This window comes from Haliaeetus albicilla, chromosome 5 (assembly GCF_947461875.1).
Source record: "Haliaeetus albicilla chromosome 5, bHalAlb1.1, whole genome shotgun sequence".
Lineage (NCBI taxonomy): Eukaryota > Metazoa > Chordata > Aves > Accipitriformes > Accipitridae > Haliaeetus > Haliaeetus albicilla.
In genome coordinates this window covers 3,621,083-3,635,495 of record NC_091487.1, presented here as the reverse complement: position 1 = coordinate 3,635,495, position 14,413 = coordinate 3,621,083, and the positions used below count along the sequence as shown (strand labels likewise).

The following is a 14,413-nucleotide window of genomic DNA, read 5'->3' as shown; positions in this document are numbered from 1 at the left end:
TAAATAGTTTCTCACCCTTACCTTGTTTGCCCCTGTGTACCCGTGGGTAGGCAGCAGACCCTTGCTTAGCTTGTGTTTTTCTCAGCATCCCTGTAATAGAGCTGGCAGTTCTGTCTGTGATTTCAAAGGGACGTGTGTTAGGTTTTGCCAATGAAAAGCTAAGATGATTTGTTGTTGGGTGTTAATGAAGCAAAACAGGAATTAATTGGACAATATCAAAGAGTTTTTACTGATACCTTGGTGCTCACATTTCTCCTCCCTAAAAATCAAAGCAAGGACTATATCCTATATCAAAGCAAGGGCAGAGCATCTTAAACACATCCTCACAGCAAGGAACTGTCAGCAAGGAGCAGCCCAGGACGTTACATACCTCTTGTATTTTTTTTTTTTAGTCCAAGGACTAGGGACAGCCAAGCAAGTTGCCACACATGAACTGATCCACACTGAGCGTCCCTGTGTGCAAAGCTGGCTCTTATCAGGCTGCGAGGAATTGTCCTAGATCTGCCCTCTTCTGGGGGCGAGTCCCACAGCAGTGCTTGAGACATAGAAGGTCACTGCGGCTCTGGTGGTATCTAATAACTTCACCTGGTGTCCCCACATTTTTGGAAGCAAGCCACTGGCATGTTATCTCACAGGCCACTTGGCACCTGTATCTTCTGCTGGAGAGTTTTGCATGACTGTTTGCCCCTTGAAGAAGTGGGGTTAAAGTGCAAGGATGCTGGAACTTGGGGGTTCAGGTCCTCCTCCTCGGACAGGCTTCTCCCCAAGCGTGCTGAGAAATCATTGCAGGCTGCGGAGCACCAGCTGTCCTGGCCACAGAAGGCCCGTGAACAGGGAAGCAGCAGGTTCAAGTGAGTACAGTGATTCACAGCAGGAGCAAAATGCTCTGCTGTTTCAGAGTGGAATAAGCAGTGTGTGACCTGTCCCCCCAGGCACCCTCAGCCCGGCGTCCCAGCTAGGCTGTCATTCATGCTGCTCCTAGCAGGGGGGCTGGATGCCAGAGTTATTCTTCCACAATTTTGGCGTAACAATTACATGCATTAAAGTCCATGCAAAGAGAATAATTGATGTTTTTACCCTAAGTCTCTTGCTTCCAGCAGCGTCCCCAGTGCTGGCAACCAAGTCGCAGCAGGTCATTTTCAAAACATTAGAAGTCTCCTTTCAGAGAGGACCCCTGAAGCCTGGGGCTGGTCAGGGGGTAGACCCCTGTCCCTTTCTGCCACACGTGCAGGGCGAGGGGCTCTGGGCAGTCAGGCAGCGAGCTGGGCTAGGCAAGTTGCTGTGCTAGTACGGATGGACTGACGGACATTGCCACTGCTACTGCAGGTTACAACTGAGACCGGGCTGAATAAAACATGCAAGAAACTCAGCATGAATTCTCATTGCCCACAGCAAGGCTGGGAGGAGGCAGAGCAGCATGCCTGCCCAGGGCCAGGGAATCCCGTAGCCACGTGGGAGGCAATGAAAGGGTTTTAGCAAGGTCACGCTTGAAAAGAATATATCCTTGTTTTATTTCCAGGCTGGAGCCTTTGAATCAGTTCTGCCTGCTGAGGAAATACACTGGCCTAGTGTCTGCGTGAACAAAGCCAGCAGCCAGGGCCATCTGTGCGCCCAAGTGACAGCACATCGGTCCTGGGGGCTTTGGCTCCTGGCTACTTATTGCGATCATCATCTCACAGGGAGCAGAGGGGAGATGATGTGGTAGGATGGGGATCCCAAGGAAGCAAGCAATCCCACAAACACAAGGTTTGGACCCAGAAACGGTGCAGGCGCAGGCTTAGCCATGTACCGAAGGAATCGGTTAGGCCAGCGCAGTGCCACGGCACGCAGGGATCCTAGTGACATCCAGGCTCGTGTGGGGCAGGCAGCTGCCCTCCGTGTCTGACCTGAGCTCTCAGGGCTTGCCCTTCACGGGGACATCCCAAGCGCTCCTCCTGGGGACCCTGCCTTGCCCTGCCCTCCCCAGACCCAAGAAACACCCATAACCCTGCGGCAGCTCCTTATTGCAGGGGAGGACAGACGTGCGTCCACGTGCAAGATTTCGCCTTCATAAGCATTGACTTGGGGTGGATGGGAATAAATAAGAACAACCTGGGCTGAGCTGATAAGGCCTCCAACTCCGACACTGCCGGGATTGGCAGTGATTTGTGCTCTCCGCTGCAGCACCCAGAACAGCTTTGCTGTTCTGTTATCAATGCTATCAAAAAATAAGTGGCTTTAAAAAAATCTTACCAGCTGGCAGGCAGCAGCCCGGCTTTGGGGCTTGGCATGGGGCAAAACCACTGCATCGCCTCCCGCAGCTCATGGGAGGGCTGCAGACAGCCTTCCTGCCTGGCAGAGGGGATGTGAGGTTTTTTCCCAGCTGAATTCTCCACTGCCTCCATCCTGGCCTGGCCCACAGTCCCTTCTGGAGTGAGGATTCCTCCTGCCAGCTTTGGGTTGCACATGTGAGTCTGATGTGTTGCTGCAGGGGGAAAGGGTGGCAGATGAGAGAAAGGAGGAGGCTGCAGGAGGAAAATTCCCTGTACACAAAACACAGTCTGTGTCCCCAAGGGTGCTGAGCACCCTCGGCACCTGCTGGTTGCTGTCTGTGGACACTGGGTGCCCTCAGCGCTGCAGAGGAGTCGAGAGCTGGGTGCTCTGCTGCTCCACGCAGATCGATACAGCCATGCCAGGTTGGACCCTTGGGCATCCCAAACCCACCGCATCCCTCCGTTTGCACTGAAAAGGCTGTAACTCACCCGTGCTCCAGCCAGGGTTGGGGATCCTTGTGGAGCTGCACGTGGGTGTTACCGCCGCGGAGGCAAGACACCCCAAAGTGTCCCCATCTCAGGTGTCCTCCCTCCTCAGGTTCTGCCTGGGCTTTTCCAAGCACTGAAGTGGCAAAGGGCTGCGTGCTTCCCCCAGGAGGATCCACCAGGGTCTAGGATTAATAGTCGTGGGTGTAGTGGCATCTCTGCCTCTTCCAGAGACACAGGGGCCCCTCTGCGGGCCCTGGAATTAACTCCAACGTCAATACAAATTGCCCCAGAGATAATGAGTTCTGCTGATGCCTGCCCGCTCCAGAGAGCCAGCCCGCCTTGCGTGTGCGGAGGATCATCTGCTTTGCAGACCCCAGCTGCCCTCCGGGCTGCTGCAGAGGCAGCAGAAGCAGCCTGGCCCTGAGACTCCCTCTCCTTGTGGAGCCCCTCTCCCAGGGGCTGCTGGATCTTAATAGTTTACATTTCATCTTCCTCCTTCAGTTTCTCCAGCATAACTGCAATGAAGGAGGAGAACCAAGGCGCCCGGTACGCAGTGGTAGCGATTGCTGCCTTCCCATCCCTTGCTTCCCCCCTTGTCTGCAGTGGGGCAGCAGGAGCCGTTCCTAAGGGTTGATTTCTAGCCTGCAGTTTGCGCCCAGGAGCTTTGCTCACAAACCTGGCTCTGCGCGTGTGTGCGTGCGTCCTGCGGACAAGCGTAGGCTCTTCCGTCTGTTACTTTATTTGCAGCTTTATGTCAGGCTGAGAGCTCATCCTTCTCGTGGGAAGCCAGGAAAACCTGAGCTGGACCGATGTCAAATACGCGGCAGCAGAATGGTGTGGTGTTTGGAGAGGGGTAATTCAGACCCGTGCTCCGTTCCTGTTGCTAGCCTTGGCTCAAAGTTAATTATTAGCAGCTAAGATGGTCCGGCTTTGCTCACCCTGCAGACACAGAGCATCAGTTGCCTACATCTACTCTGCATCCCTGCCAGAGGCGTGCCAGGGTGGGCCTGGGAGCGAGCACTGGTCCCCAGCTTTCGAGGCTGTTTGCTGCCTGATTGCTCTCCGAAGGCGCCGAGGAGTTCAGCAGGCAGAGAGCGAGTGGGCTGCAGCGAAAGCGCTGCTCTCCACCGACCTTTTGGGCACACGGGCTCAGGGTGAGGTTGCCTTGGGATGAGGTCGTCTCGGGGTGTCACCCGCTGTCTGCCACACATCTGCATTTCCAGCGCGATTTCAGGGGACTGGGCTTGGCAGAGCAGGAGGGAAAGGAAGAGAGGACGTCGGAGGATGTTCAGGTTTGACAGCAGTAGCTGCAGAGGTGCAAGGCGTTTTTGGTAAGAGGTCTCCTTACACGCGCACGGGTAGTAAGTGCGTAGCCCTGTGTGGTGTCACGTCACATCATGTGCGTTAGGCGGGCAGAGCTCTCGAAGCTGCTGTCTGTGAGCAGTGATCAGAGCTGTTTCTGAGTAGGTTTCGGGCTCGTTTACTTGTCTTCATCAGAGTAAGTACACAAGGATCACTGGTAGAGTCTGGGGATGTGTGCGAGGGAAACGGGGAAGGGGTCTGGACTGTTCAGTGGGAGCGGAGGCAGCACAGCCGGCGGGCATGGGGGTGTTGCTGGAGAGCAGCTGGAGGTTTTCACAGTCAGCATGTAGCAGCGATGCTAAGTCAGCCCCAGAGCAAACCCAGCAGGAGCGACTGAGCGATTGTCAGGTGAGCAAAAGAGGAGCGAGGAGGTGGGTGAGGGCATGATTTCCTTCTGGCATTTATCCTTGCTGGGAGCAGCCTCAGGAAGGAGTCTCCCCCGGGGCTCCTTCGCAGCACAGGGCACAGCCAGCTCCCCACGGTCACCTGTGTCCCATGAGGATCGGTCCCTGCAGGACCCCAGGACATGGCACTGTCCGGTCTGGTCTTCCCTTGCCCCGTGGGGCAGGCTCGAGTCTCAAGGGGCAGGTTCAGCCCAGGCTGCAGCTGCAGGCAGAGCTCCTGGTTTCTCCTCTTAGGCAGCGTGGAATCCAAAAGTCAGGCTCTCGTGACTGGAGCCGAAAGCCAATTAGCAGCAGTTTAGCTTCATCAACTTCCTGACTGAATGCAAGTTTTAATTAAACATCCCATTTTAATTAGTCAGGCATCACATACAGTAAGCTTGCCTCAAGATTCAAAGGCTGTAGGTCCTATGCTTTAATTAAAAGAAAGAAGCACATTACTTCGACTCCAGCATCTGTGAACAGCTCCTCATCTTTTCGAGGGTACAAGCAGAACAGCTGGGAACAGCATCTTTTCTTGCCATGGCTTATTCCTCTTCTCTTTTACCTCCGTATGGATGCTCCAACAAGAGGAACTGGCCGCAAGATGACTTGGTTGGAAGGAGAGAAGAAACGGGGGCTGGTTGCAACACTTGGGATGTCAGAGCAGGTACTGGGCTGTCAGTGTAATGCCGAGAGCTCTTTTGGGGTGAGTTTTCTGTCCTGGGGTGACAGCACCTAGCCCATCTGTGGCTGGTAAGGAGGTGCAGTCACCTGAAATCTTAGGTGCAAATGGCCTTTGAAGCAGGCATAGTCTGCAGCAGCCCAGGGGAGGTGGCTTTCACAGGGCACACACTTAAGCTGTGAACTTGCTACAGGACCTCGTGGGTGATAAAAGCCTGTGTTGGTCCATGAGGAGACAGGACGGTTCTGTGGAAGAGAAATCCGAGGGGGGTTACGCAGGCTACCTGAAAGCCATGCCAGCCTCACGACATTCCTGAGCTGTGAACTGTTGGAGGCTGGAAGAATACCATTGTACAGAAGATGCCGCGCTGGGGCGTACATTCGGCCTGGCCTTGAACAGAAATGTCCTTTCTTGACCTCGTTCGAATTCGTGACCTTTCTCCATCACACATGAACTTGCTTTCCTGCGTGTGGGTGCAGCCCTTGCGGGTCAGGGGCAGGCAGCGCGGAGCTGCACAGCTCCTGGGTGTGCGGGGGCACGGGGAGCAGGGCTTCTGGCTTGGGGACCTGGGCTAGCAATTGGTTTTCGGCTTGCAGACAAGTCCTCCTCTCCATTGAGCAAAGGAGGAGACTGCTGTCTCTCCTGAATACTCCAGGCATCTTGTCTAGCGTCAGAGCCTGCGAGCGAGTTTAGGTTTGAAACGAGAGCGACTGTTCCTTGCTCTTGTTGGTGGCCAACGCTAGCTAACTTCAGGCTTTTCTCGGGATGCCAGATGGAGCTGCCACACAGAGCCGGCTCCGCAAATCCAGCATTCAATGCCGAGCAGGACCCGGCACCTCCTAAAATAACAGGCCCAGCTCCCTCTTCGCCTCAAGGTAAACCTGGAGAAGCTCCATTGCTGGCAGCTGGGTTATACAGGAGGAGAACCAGACCAGCTCCATCTGAGAGATGATGCGGAGTTTAAAATGTTGCTTTTCTCCATTTCTTGGAGCCTGCTCAGCCCTACTGAGCCACCAGCCTTCTGCACCAACTGCACTCATCCGTGCTCTGGGACAAGGGAGAATCAAAGGGTGACAGAAATCCCTTTGTCAGCTGTGCCTGGGAAGGAGGGTTACAGAGCTATTAGCGAGCACAAAGAGGGAACAGATTCTCTCCTAAGTGCTCTGGGGACAGAGATTTAAATGCTTAGCTCCCATTAATGTTAATGTGAATTACAGAGGTCTCTTCTTACTGCCTTGAAACAAGAGCATTGAAAAATAGGCCAGCTTTCTGCAAAGAGCAAATTCACTTGATTTTAAGATGCCGCTAAACGGAATTTTTCTTCATTTCACACTCATTAATTCCTCTGCCTGTGCTAGCTCAGGGTGGGACTCTGCTCCGGTCCAGTGCCTATGAGCTGGCTGGCCCACTGCACACTGGAGGATGCTGGGTCTCCATCCGCTGTCCTGTGCTCTGCAGGGGGATAGTGGTTCCCAGAGCGGGGTTCCCAGCCCTGAGAAGCTCCAAAGATTTTGTTTCCACATGGAGATGCAAAGTGCGACGTTCCAGCTTTTCGCAGCAAGGGGAAATCTCTCCATCATGTGTCAGAAATACTAACAGTATCGTTTCCTGCGATCTGGTACAGCACCTGCAGGAGACAAGGGTTGAGGTCCTTCCAACCTCCTGCCCCTGCGCGGAGGACTCCTGGGCCTCCATCTCCTGCTCCCTCCATGTAGCTCATACGCTTGTGGGAAACCTGTGACTCTGCCTTCTGTGTCTGGTGATTAAATCCTTCTCCGCAGCGACAGACTGCATTAAAGCTTGGGTTTGCTCCAAGGGTCATGGAAGGTACCTGTAGAATTTACGGACCCAATCAGTCCTTTAATTTCTCTCCGCAGCCTCTGACTTATTAACATAATAACAGAAACCAGAAGGACTTTGTTTTTCTGTGGCATACGGTTATGAATCACGTTGTCACTGTGCCTGCAGCGCTGCCCTTAATGAGTACATTCAGGCATGCCCGCGAGTCCCCGCGCACATTCCCATACGCGCTCCGTTGTCGTATAGCATTAATTAACCTTGTTTAATGGGCTAACAGTGATGGCTTGCAGCTCTGAGTCCCCAGCGGGGTGACTCTTGCCATAAGCAACAGCGATGCAGCGGGAGAGCTGGGCAGATGTTTGTTTCAAAGGGGACATGTCCAGGAACAGGTCTCCGCTCCGCTCGGTGTGATGGGAACCCTTCCTGGAGATCGGCACAAAGCTCACGCTGATGAAAAACCAAACCTTAGAGCTCCTCTGTCCGGTGGGGAACCTGTGGCCACCGATAAATAGGAACTGGCATCACCAGCTTTGCACAGGTGATGCTAGCTCTTACTGCACATCGCTGTGAGCTGGGCACACTGGTGTTGGCACCCCATTCTCCATGCTGGGACGAGGCATGGGGCAGGGTGTCCACTGTGCACCTCACCAACCTTACGATTATGGAAAAAATACAGTTTCCTGGCTAGTTCATGCCCCTCACCTGCAGGCACTGGTGGCATCAAGAACATCTCAAGCAGAGGGAAAAGCTGAGCTGAGAAGGGGGATGCAGTGTAAGACCGCGGGGAGGGATGCTCTGAAGGCAATGGACCATCTTTTTCTTTTTGTGGACAGGCTCAAAGCTTGCTGCGCCATGAAAGCTGTTGTGGTGTGAATCAGGGGGTGTCCAGGGTGAAGGAGCTGCACATGGACAGTGCACATGGGCGTCTCTTTTAGGGTGATTTCAAGGATTCCCAAGAAGGCGAACACACACACACACACAGACTATAAGGGGAAAAAGCAAGCATTTATTAACTACAGATGTGTGTTATGCTAAGGGTATCTTGTAAAGCAAATTAACATACCAACCCGAGGACTGTGAGGAAGACGTACATTCTTGTGCTGTCTTGCTCCACGAACTCAGCCCAGCAATCGGTAGGTGCCAGCTTTACGTGGGCATCCCCACGGAGGCAACAGCGGCCTCGCCATACACCAGCCCGATGCTCTTCGGAAAAATCCCGGTATTTATACATTTGCAGAAGAACGGGTTTTGGCACACACAGCCAGCGGGTGCCAAAACACACCTCGGTTGTAAAATAGGGAGCCTATGACGCATGCGCTCACTGGCCAGGCGCGCTGCACGAGCCATAGCCACCCTGTCTGTTGGTTCATGGGCTTTGTACGTGCGGCATCTTGTCACTGTCCAGCAGTCACGCACCGATCATGCTCACAGCTGTGCTGTGCAACAGCCTGCTGCCCGTCCTGCCCCGGTATTGCTCAGCTCTCTTACCTCCGTGGTCAGCATTCCAAGCAACAGGCAACAAACCATCCATTTTCTGTCCTGACTGGGTTTTCCTCGGCTATCTACCTCTCCCCCAGTGTGTTCATCCGCGGACCAAAATCCCATCTTTTAACCCATCCGTATACAGCGTCACAGAGCTCTTACGAAATTTTAAGAGCACATTTAAAATGCTTTCCCATTACGAAAGCCTCAAAGAGTTATGTTGATATAAAGATCCCGTTTCTGAAATATAAGTCAGTAGAAAAAAACGCCTTCCAAAGACTTTATTAAAGGAAAAAAAACCACCATGCTGCAATTTTAATGAGGAGCTTGTAAACATAACAAACTCCTACTGATTTTCCCTATTAATTGCCTGCGTTATGGAAGACGAGGGCCCTGCAGCGCTCGGTGCTCAGCAAACCACCTTGCGGGGCTTAAGACGTCTTCCTAAATCTGGGAGGGCTGGAGCCCTGCGTGGGCTGCGGAGGGCGAGCATGGAGCAGGGCGATGGAGGCTTTTGCAGGGTCACAGCAGGGAGGATGAGGCAGGGCTGGGTTGTCCCTGCGGTGCGTGAGGCTGCCAGTGCGTGGGGAGCAGCTCGGGCTTCAGCCTCGGCTCTCCTCCAGCCTTTGCTCCGGGAAGGGAGGGAGGAGAGAGATGGGGAGACCTGCTGAGCTGACTTAGCAATCCCATTTTTATTAGAGATGCATTCGCTGATTAGCTCCACATCCTAATGACTCGGGCACGATAAATTACAAAGGAAATGCAGAAATCGCTAGGGTTATATTAACATCTCCTGGGGAAGCAGCAGTAAGGTCATTTTCTGGGCCATTAAATGGTCGCCATTTGTTTGCTACCTTGTCTCTTTGATAGCAATTTTTTTTTTTTTCCTTGATTTCAGCCCAGCGCCATCTCAGCAGGCGCTGCGCTCCAGTGACCTCGCATCCCTTCTGCACCATCACTCCCCCTGCTCCCCTCTCCCATCTCGCCTCCTCCTGCTTCCCGCACCGGTGTTTGGGGGAGCACGGCACAACGGGGCAGGTGCCAGCATCCTGATCACAGGAGGAATGGTCGCATTAGGTTTTTAAAGATCTGGGGACATCAGCCATCTTCTGGGCTCCCTTCTGCGCTTGCTGCAAAGAAGGATCACACCTCAAAACCTGCATGGTGTTTGTAGGCAATTTGCAGCCCGCGAAAGAGGCAAAATCTCTCTGAGAGGTAAATTGTCATGGGTGGTTTGCCCAGCTCTTGAGATAATAACCCTTACTGAAATCACTGCAAAAGGGGAAGATTCCTGAGTTAGTGTTTGGAAAGTGCCACAAAAATGAAAAAGCACAAGGCATAATCGTTATTATTAGCATGTTATGCCGCTCAGCTCAGTGCGGGCCGGAGCAGGCTGTGGGTGTGCGCTCCCACCCCTAGCACCGGAGGAGGAGGGAGCAGTCAGTATTTTGCGTGGCAGTGGAAGATCCTGCTTTACCTTAGCTTTCAGGAGGGACTGGGAGATTTTCAGTCTGATTCAAGTGGCCTGACCTGTGCCCTTTTGCTGACCACCCTCAGCAGACGTGGGTCAGATCCTACAGGATTTTTGGTGTCTGGCTCCCTGGAGACCACAGATTCAGGGGAGGTAGCGACTGGCTCACTTTGCGACCCAGGATGGATGTGGCTTGTCCCTGATCACCCAGGGGAGCCTGTGGAAGAGGTGGACACTGAATATCTGCTTCCCAAACCTGGGGCATCTGTGATGATGGTTAACACTCCTTTTCCTCTCCCTACACTCAGGGCAGAAGGGCAGAAGGACACCTCGATGCATTGCTGAAGGCTGCACACCCTGGGAAGGCAGTGCTGGGCTGCAGTCCATCCCCAGCCCTAATCGCACACACATCAGCTCCTCCAGCACCAGGATGAGTCCAGGACATGGAAATGACCTCGCTCTTTCTTCCCCTTGCAGAGCCAGCTTTCCCAGGCCCTGAACGGGTTGTCAGACAGAGCCAAGGAAGCAAAAGAGTTCCTGGTCCAGCTCCGCAACATGGTTCAGCAAATCCAGGTACTGTGTCTCCTGGCGGAGGAACAGCCCCTTCCCACCAGGATGAGCTGTTCTCTGCGATCCTCTGTCCCATCTCCCCAGCTTGGTTTGGTGGGTGCTCTCCCAAAGGGGCTCACACCTGACTTTTCGTATTACCCCCTTGCAGCCTTCCCAAAGACTGCTCCTCCCAAAGCTGCCTGTGTCACGGAGGGAGCAGCAGAGACCCCAGCCCTTCCCGTCTCTGCCATAAGTAGATTCAAGGATGTGGCAGGATGGACCAAACCCGTTTCTCACCTGCCACCACCGCATTTGCCACGAGCCAAGGGCGTAAGCACCCCATGTGCTAATGCTGTGTGAATCGCAGTGTTGCAGCTACACATATAAAAATGGCCCATGTGGTACTATAAAAAAAAAAATCAGGTTTCCCGACTGAAATGGACACATGCCCCAGGCTGTGATACTCTGCTCTGACCCACAGGAGAACAGCGTGGAGTTCGAGGCCTGCCTGGTGGCCCAGTGTGACGCTCTCATCGACGCCCTCAACAGAAGGAAAGCCCAGTTGCTGTCCCGGGTCAACAAGGAGCACGAGCACAAGCTAAAGGTGAGCCCCTACCCGCCAGCTCGGGTGGTCAGAGAGCTTTCTGCAGGGTTCCACCAGACAGGGATGAGGATTGTGATGCTGTTTGTTGGGGTGAAGCGCTGCAGGGGGAGTGGGGAGGGCACTGGAAAGCTGCTCTTCTTGCTTTTCACATTAGCTAAATTCCATTTTGCTGCAGATGACCAGCCCGCTCGGAGCGTGACAGGCCCTGAGCAAAGCGCTGCTTCTTCCAGGTGGTGGTTCCCACTGAATTACTCCATTACTGGGCCAATTACTAGTCATTAGGTCAGCAGAGCCATGTGTGCAGCATCCACAGGCTGGAAAAAGTCCTTGCTCATGTCCCATGTTGCTTCCGAGCTACTAGCATAATCCTAGCTGAGTGCCTGTAACTTCTGCTGGCTTCAGCTGAAGTTCTGGGGCACTTGGTGTCATGAGATGCCACTTTCATCATCAGGCAGGAGCAGAAATTCTGTATTTTCTATACTTGGTGAGCACCTCATGGCCTCAAGGTGGTGGTTGCACTGACAGGTGAATTGTTGGTGTTGGGGGAGCTGAGATGCAGCTCTCACCATGAGCGTTGAGCTGGGGCATTTCGCATCAATGTCACTTTGTACTTCCAGAGTCCCTCTTCCAAGGGCATTTCAGTGTTCTAGCTAGAAGCATCTGTGTGTCTTCTCTGGCTCCTCTTGCATACCCCCCAGCCTTGCTTTGGGCCACCCAGGAGGCTCCCAGAGGAATTCCTGGACCTGCCTAAAATGAGGGAGGAGGCCACCAGCCTCTGGTCTGCCTGCAGACGATGGGCACTGCAACACGAGGGCTTGTGAGCGTTTCCATCAGGAGATGGACAATAGCAGCTTTGTGGGACCGAGCCCAGCATCAGTGCTCAGACAATAAAGCACAACCCCAACCAGGCATGCTATGCTGCCAGCCTGTCTTCTAGGCACAGAGAGGACCCCCACTGCCTGGTGGGCTCTCTTTCCCTCTTCCCCTTCAGGGCACGGTTAATTAAACTCTCACAAAGCTGGGCAGCACAAAGCAGTTTCGCGGCTCAGCGCAACCCACGGAGGCCTTTCACTTTTTGGCCGGAGGAAAGGATCTGCATCCCACTGCTTGCTCTTACTGTATCGCCTGTCCCCCCAACACACGTACATGTACATCCCACCTCCATCCACTCCTACTATCAGCCGGGCTCTGTCATTAGGCAGGCCTGGCCCTTAAAGAAGAAACAGCTCCTGGGTTTCAGACTGGACTCTTAAAATCAGCCCTTGAGCCTCCTTCCTTGAAGGACTGAGCTCTTGCAGCTCCCCAGAAGCTGTGGGAAGGGACCTGCACAGGCAGGAAGGGCTCCGTGGCGTTGCGTGCTCGGGCAGACGTGACACACGAGCCTGCATCCAGTTATCAGTAGCATCACAGCAGCTGGTGTTTAAAATCCAGAAGCTGCTCCCCTCTGGTCTGCAGCCTGTGGAGCGTTGGTCAGATTTTTAGCCTGAAATTATTCAATTTTCCCTTTTAATTCTTGCGGGGATGGAGGAGGTAAGTAATAAACACAGTGGTGCTGCCTTGGTCTTAGGCTTGTATGGGGAGAGTTGTGCAGCCGTGACCTATCCGAGTGCCAGCTGAGGTCCTGTACGCTGAGATTTGCTTCCCGGGGTTTCAGCATCGTCAGGCTGGGACACACAGCCTTGGCACACAGCCCAGGTGAACGTACACCCTTCCCCTCTGGCTTGGGGATGGGGACAGAGAGGGTCTTCCCTGCTTTCACAAGCTGCAGACAGAACAGGGGGTGCAGGAGAGTTTCAGCCTTGTCGGGTACCTCCCTGCTGTCCTCACTGTGCACGCACAGGGTCCCCTGGCCACGCCAGGCCACCGAGGCGAGCGTTCGCCACCAACCCTGCAGCCTGTCCTCCGCATCCCCTTCCCCAGCACTGCTGTTGTCCCCACCTGCTCTGTCACCCAGGGAAAGGGGCTGCCCGGGTCATCGCTGCGTGGGGGTTTCCCCTTTGCCCCCTCCGAGGAAATCCCTGGACAAAGGCAGCACCTGCAGCTCCAGCTGGGCACGGACTGGGCTGGCCTCGCTCAAAGGGTCAGGGGAACGTGAGGAGACATGAAAGGGAAGCAGCATTGTGCCTGGAGCAGCTGCCTCCCGACGGGACATCCTTCTTGCTGCCTGAGGCTGGAGGGGATAACAAAGCCCCCAGGTCTCGCTCCGAGGCTCTGGAGCACTGGAAGTGTTGCAGAGGGAGCAGGAATCCTTCCACGGTGTCGGGAAGGATGGTGCGCAGGGTGCGAGACTGTGCAGGAGAGGGGCCACCTCCACCCGCCCCGTCCGCAGCAGCATGCTGCTTGCTCAGCGCCATCTCCTCCGTGCCATGCCCTGGCACGCGCTTCGCACTGAATTTGGACACATGGTGGGTCCTCCTGCAGGACCATGGGACTTGTCCTGGTTGACGTTCACATTAGGACGGGACAACACTGGCTGCTGTCTTGTGGTGATAGCTTCACCCCTTCCCACAGGAGACCAGTTCAGAGCAGCCTAGCCTGGCCTGCATGTCCACTTGTCACTGCCCAGAGCATCTCGGCCAAGGAGGAGACGAGCAGGTAGTGAAATAGCTGTGCCACCCAGGAGCCCTTTGAGATCCGAATCCATTGCTCCAGCAGCTGGCGTGGAGCTGCAGCACCCTGGCTGCAGCCGATCTCTCCGTGGGCTGCCCCTCCTGCCTGCTGGGAGGTTGGCCGTCACGGCACGGTATGGCATCGCGTGAGCGAGGAGGAGAGGCATGGAGGGACAGAGCCTGCCGGCTGGCGCGGTGCCGTGGGCGCCTTTCACTGGAGAGCCCGAGTTCCCATTTCCGTGCGGCACCCAGAGTTAGGGTCAGCTCGACTTTGGGACTGACCTACTTTGGCTTGACACATATTTCATGCAGGCGGGCACAAATCCAGGTTTGCCTGTGGGCCAACACTAATTACTCTAGAGCGGGGAGAGGTTTGGGAGGAAATGAACTTGGAAGGGACATTTCCCTGCCTTTCCCCAACCTCCCCCTACACTTGGATTCAGATTAAGAACCTGGGCTTTAAAAAATAACATCTGGAGGAGCAGTGGGGCCAGGTGCCTGCTCCATCTCCAGGACAGATCTCCTTGGCTGTCCTGCTCCTCATTGCTGGCCCTGGTTTTCAAAGGACCAGTATGGTCTTCCCCAAGGGAAGATGCCCTACAGCACGGGCTGGTTTGTGCAGGGGACACAGAGGTTTCCCTGCAGTGTTGTCCCAGGAAGAAATCTCCTCAGTCCACAGCACACATAGACCGAGCTCTGCTTGCAACTCCTTTAAGGTCTCAGCAGTGTG

The 14,413-nt window shown here is 54.5% G+C and overlaps 1 protein-coding gene across 14 annotated transcripts in view; it reads left to right on the top strand.

The window, feature by feature from the left end:
* The window catches only part of TRIM9 (tripartite motif containing 9), a 70,790-nt gene that overhangs the window by 28,616 nt on the left and 27,761 nt on the right, over positions 1–14,413 (top strand). For all 14 annotated transcript variants that reach the window (XM_069783064.1, XM_069783057.1, XM_069783063.1 and 11 more), the window contains exons 2-3: positions 10,399–10,494; positions 10,952–11,074. In XM_069783064.1, the coding sequence (XP_069639165.1) occupies positions 10,399–10,494; positions 10,952–11,074 (219 nt within the window). The remainder of the gene's footprint in view (positions 1–10,398; positions 10,495–10,951; positions 11,075–14,413) is intronic.